The sequence below is a fragment of the Sinocyclocheilus rhinocerous genome, unplaced genomic scaffold (genome assembly GCF_001515625.1).
Source record: "Sinocyclocheilus rhinocerous isolate Xijiao unplaced genomic scaffold, SAMN03320098_v1.1 scaffold1473, whole genome shotgun sequence".
NCBI lineage: Eukaryota > Metazoa > Chordata > Actinopteri > Cypriniformes > Cyprinidae > Sinocyclocheilus > Sinocyclocheilus rhinocerous.
In genome coordinates, this window is record NW_015638582.1 from 472,443 (window position 1) to 477,910 (window position 5,468).

Sequence of the window (5,468 nt, forward strand, 5' to 3'; positions counted from 1 at the left end):
TGTTTGCTGCGCTGCAAGCGCTGAATTAAAGTAACAGCGCATTTTTTGCAGTAAATATGAACATGGATTGACACGAAAATGTAGTAATTACACCATAAATGCATATTATTAAAGTCTACTGTGTTTCACAGTCTACATATGGCTTTTTGGCTATGTTTAAAGGGAAAGAGCACTTTTAGATAAACAAGCAATAATAGATGGCATTTGTGGAGGTAGGAAAACAAAGTTCTTTATGAACTGCAGGATTGCTTGTAATAAAGATTTAAATGCAAAAGGAAAGGCAGTAGAACTGACTGTTTCTGTCAATGGTAAGTTTGTGATAACGTAAGAAAAGTAGTTTAAATGTTTTGCCACTTGCTTGAGCAACTTAATATATAAATCTAGAAGTAAATGCAAAAGTAAAAAGCATCGAATAATGTGTTGCTTATATTTGTGTTTAAACATGTCTGTGATATTTATTATGTATATGTAAACACACACATGCATGTATACATTTAAGAAAAATGTTACATTTATATATTAAATATATTTTTATATAATATAAATTATAAGAATATAAATATATACAAGTAAATACATGTAAATATTTTCAAAATATATGCTGTATGTGCGTGTATTTATATATGCATAATAAATATACACAAGTACACATATATATTATGTAAACAGAAACTTTTATTTTGGATGCGATTAATCATTTGACAGCACTTATATATAAACTACTACAATTGACAAGAAAAATACTAAACATTAAACTAAACACACTACACACATTTCATTTATGATTTAAAAAAAAGTGAGTGTGTGGTCTGACTTTGTGCTATGCTGTTTGTTTGTCCACTAGGTGGCGGTAATACATTCCGCCTGCTGAAATCTCTCTATGACTACAAGCTGGTAACTGAGATTAGAAAGAGAGTTTTAGAGGTGAGTTCGTGTCTCTATTAATCAAAGTCTAAAATACAGTGTAATTGCCTGTAACAGGTGTAGTTGTTTCTTTTAGGATGGGATACCTTACATGGGATCAAGTGCAGGTACCAATGTCTCCACCATCAGCATCAACACCACCAATGACATGCCCATTGTCTATCCACCCACATTTGCTGCCATTGGTTTAGTGCCCTTCAACATTAACCCTCACTATCTGGATGCTGATCCCAACAGCAAGCATATGGGGGTACGTTCAAATGATCATGCACAACTTCATTAAGTAATATTATATGCATAAAATCACCCAAAAACATGTATTTTACATAAATGAAAAAAAATAATGAAACTTACCGAATATATCAAATATAATAAACCAAAGTTTTAAGGTAGATCCTTCAGGCTTCATGAACGCAGATTTGATTTGGCATTTTACAGGAAACACGTGAACAGAGAATTGTCCAATACCACGAGGAGCCCGACACACCATGTGTGCTGGTATGTTAACATGTACAATACTGTTGGGGTCAGTGAGACAATTTAATGCTCAACAAAGCTGCATTGATTTGATCAATATTACAGTAAAAACAGTAATATTCTGAAATTAAAAGAAAGAACCGTTTTCTCTTTGCATATATTTTCAAATGTAATTTCCAGCAGTAGTTGAGCTCTACCACTATATGCTGTTCATGGCAGGGTCTTCGGGAAGGCTCAATGCTCTTAGTGGAGGGAAGCAAAGCCACCTTATTAGGGAGCACCAAAGCACGACTGTTCCAGAGGTAATGCAGAGACTCTTGCTCACGCACATGGAAAATATAACAGAAAAAAACGATCCCAAATAGACAGTGAGACTGTGGATTTCTTTCTCAGGGGGAAGCATACTACGGAGTATGAACCGGACAGTGATCTCAGCTTCTTACTGACAGATGCACAGTGAGCTGCTACATTGTGCAATGCAAACATTTTTACAATAAATGATAAAATCCACAATTAAGTTTACGTTTCTTCATTTCCTTCATAAGCACAGAACTTATTTACAGCTGTTTTGTTTTGAGTACACAAAAACAAAAACTATGGAAGCACTGTAGAATTTAAAGATGATTATTCTTGTATTTAAAGCCTGCAGTTGGCTATTCATCAACCAGACAATTGTTAACAGCTAAACATATCCTGTGAGGTCAAGTTCATCACTGTAGATTAGAAAATGGTGTTATGATAACAGGACCTTTGGACAGCAAAAATAGGTACTAAATTCAAGTCCAGCTATATTCATAAATAGGATCAACTACCAAAAGAAAAAAAAGAAAGAAATGCAACTACATCAGTATATTTGTTTATTGAATTACAGAAGCATTAACAACATATTGCTAAACAAAATCGTGGGGAAAAAAGAAAAGGAAAGTCAAAAATAAAGAGACAGTGATCATTTTTAAACATGGTAGATTCTCAAAAATACATTTTTGTTGCTATAATTATGTTCTATTATTTTTTTTTTTGACAAACTTTACAAACAAATGAGAATATATTCTGGATCATTTTATTTGTGGAAAATGCATAATTTTGATTGAATTATAAATGCATACAATTTTTGATTTAGACAACATACTTATGGCAACCCAATATGGGTAAATGCATATGGGCAGCAGCATTACTATAATACAGTAACACATGAAATCCAGTTTTTTTTTCTTTCAGTGTTTTGGGTTATGTATTTCAGTATATCTGAAGTCAAAATTAAGACCAGTAACTATGAACCACAACCTTTAATTAACTGAATTGAATCATTAATTAAATAACCGTTTTCAGTATAACAAAACAATTAAAAAAAGGCCAATATTGTTAAGGATTCCAGCCTCAGTTTTCTAAATTTAGATGTTTTTCCATACCATCAAACTGTTATTTTTATCAATTAATATTAATCAGGATACATCACACTAAATGGATTTTTTCTATTCTAATCAACATGTATTTGGGTAAAATAGATCTTTAAAAAACAGACTAGTGTTTCATCTATAAAAATACTTTTGACCAAGAGGAATATTAAAACTAAAGGCGAGTTAAAACATTATAATAAAGGTGCTCTGTCCATACAAAAATGCTACCATTTTATTGCTCTACTGTGCAAAGATATTATTGTTTCTTTTTATAATACAAATTCAACCAAATGCTCTAAACGCACAAACACAACCCTGCTCTAAAATAATGTGTTTACAGTAGACAAACATAAGAATATTTTCTCAAAATAATACACCTTACGCCCAAATAAGAAATCAAATCCTAACAGCTGAAACAACTGCAAAGAAAACATGAACTGAAAGTCCAAAGTCCTACAGAAATCCCCCAAACAGCAGAAACTGAGCGGTGATAAACAATATAACAAAAGTTTCTCCCACAGAAGAAGCAGAACCAGCAATCTAATGATGTACCAAACTACCTCACATGTAAAAATCATGATCTCATTTTGTATTATGGTTCATTACCATTATTATTTTTGTTACTTGTAAACAATTTGAAATGTATTATGATTTTAAATGTGTTATTCTCTATACCCGACTGAAAATCAAATATCGTCTTAAGACTCAGTGCAGTTAAAGAAGGACAGGAGCGCAGGGGAAATGGGACTGGCACAGGGCTTTAGTCCTATTAACAGAGCATCATGGTTATTCAAACCACCTCAGCTGTGTACCATTCAAATGACGACAGCCATCTCACTCATCAGGGCTGTCTGGATGATTAAAGGCTGACCTGCTAATAAAGATGAAGGATGTGTTGTACTCTCATCAGCATTGCTGTAAATCAGGAACACTCCTGCTGCTGTGGCATTATTGAGTTGGCACTGTGATAGACTAGTGAAGATGAAGAGCTCAGGCTTCTGTGTTTCTGTCTCCGTTCTCCTGAGGCTGAAGCTGCTCTTTCTCTATGCTGTCATCCTGGGGCGGCCGCACACGTTTAAAGAAGCCCAACTGAGGAGGAGCGAAATCAAGATGGAACCAGTCAATGATATTTGAATGGATAGTTCAATACCAAAACTTCCGTCATTGATACAAATACTGTTGAAAATGAAGTAAACCACAAAAGAGACAGATATTTTTTTACATTTGACATAAAATAAATAACTATTGAATAGGCCATGGAAACGCAAGTAATAGTCACTGATTAGAGGCTAAAAATATAAAAATAATATTTTTAATATTTATAAAATTAGCAACACTAATTCTGGCATCCATAGTCCATCAAACTCTCAATCAGTCTAAGTTATTTGACTAGTTTACAGCTGTTCACCTTATACATGACAAAGATGAGCAGAGCCAGGAGCAGAAGTCCAGCCAGGACAGCCAGAGCCACCACCCATCCTGGGACAGGCTGAGGGTTCTCTGAATTCCAGATCACCTTCAGAGAGGCCTGCAGGACAGAGATGCGTGATAGTGACGCTGACATGATCATACAACCCTCAGTCGTGATCAGTGAAGACAGAAAAACACCATATATTCAGTGCACAAATGTGTTCTATTTTTTTTGGTTATGATTTTTTTTTCTTTGCTTTAAAAAGTCTCATAAATAGTGGTTAACCATTCCACTCTTTCTGACCCAAGAAACTCCAAGAAAAAGATCAAAGTTATGTCCCCTTTACATTGATGATTATAGGAACTTACCGATGTTGTGCTGGCTGGGAGCTCAGAATACAGATTTTTATATGGCATCTCTATGACACTGAAGGATGCTGAGGAGCGAACATTGTACGATTTGTTTTGACTTTCAGCCTAAAAGGAAAGAAAACCACTCCTATGTTTTAAATGTATTAGTATTTGTGCAGTGAAAACAGGATGTTAAAGATCCTGTTTAAAGGGTTAGTTCACCCAAAAATGAAAATTAGCCTGTGTTTTACTCACCCTCAAAGCATCCTAGGTATATGTGACTTTCTTCTTTCAGACGAATCCAATCGGAGTTATATTAAAAATTGTCCTGGCCCCTGGCTTTCAATGGGGGTAAGCGGGTGTTGGTTGTCAACAGTTCAGAAGACGTGAAAGAAAGTGCGTGCATCCATAATGAAACGTCCCTCACACGGCTCCGGGGGGGTGAATAAAGGCCTCCTGTAGTGAATCCATGCATTTTTGTAAGATAATTATCCATATTTCAAACGTAATAAACACTTTTTTCTCACTTCCGCTGACTGTGGTACGCGGAAGACGTTCAGGCGGATGACGTAAGACGTATGCGTCGTGCGCGCGCCTCTGAGAAATGCAGGAGCAAAGGAAACAAAGTTTCCTTACTTTAGCAAAGGAAAACCAGTCTCCTCTTGGCTTATATCGAAATCCTCCGACATTTTTCTTTACAAATCCTCGTTTTGTGCTTCAAATTCGTGAACGGCGTTTTGTTTCCGCGTTCGTCACTAATCACGCAACGCCAACGTCTTACGTCATCCGCCGGAACAGCTTCCGCGTACCACAGTCAGCGAAGTGAGAAAAAAATATGGATATTTATCTTACAAAAATGCATGGATTCGCTACAGGAGGCCTTTATTCACCCCCCGGAGCCGTGTGAGG

General features: G+C 35.6%; 2 protein-coding genes across 2 annotated transcripts in view; one reads left to right on the forward strand and one right to left on the reverse strand.

The window, feature by feature from the left end:
- Positions 1-1,907, forward strand: part of LOC107749873 (alpha-aspartyl dipeptidase) — a 7,520-nt gene extending 5,613 nt beyond the window's left edge. Inside the window, exons 4-8 of the mRNA XM_016565082.1 lie at positions 845-924; positions 1,001-1,174; positions 1,363-1,422; positions 1,621-1,703; positions 1,795-1,907. Coding sequence (XP_016420568.1) covers positions 845-924; positions 1,001-1,174; positions 1,363-1,422; positions 1,621-1,703; positions 1,795-1,861 — 464 coding nt within the window. The 3' untranslated portion in view covers positions 1,862-1,907. The remainder of the gene's footprint in view (positions 1-844; positions 925-1,000; positions 1,175-1,362; positions 1,423-1,620; positions 1,704-1,794) is intronic.
- Positions 1,908-2,241: 334 nt separating this feature from the next.
- The window catches only part of itgav (integrin, alpha V), a 42,698-nt gene continuing 39,471 nt past the window's right edge, over positions 2,242-5,468 (reverse strand). The window contains exons 28-30 of the mRNA XM_016565113.1: positions 4,578-4,685; positions 4,207-4,326; positions 2,242-3,887 (exon numbers count right to left, since the gene is read on the reverse strand). Coding sequence (XP_016420599.1) covers positions 3,789-3,887; positions 4,207-4,326; positions 4,578-4,685 — 327 coding nt within the window. The 3' untranslated portion in view covers positions 2,242-3,788. The remainder of the gene's footprint in view (positions 3,888-4,206; positions 4,327-4,577; positions 4,686-5,468) is intronic.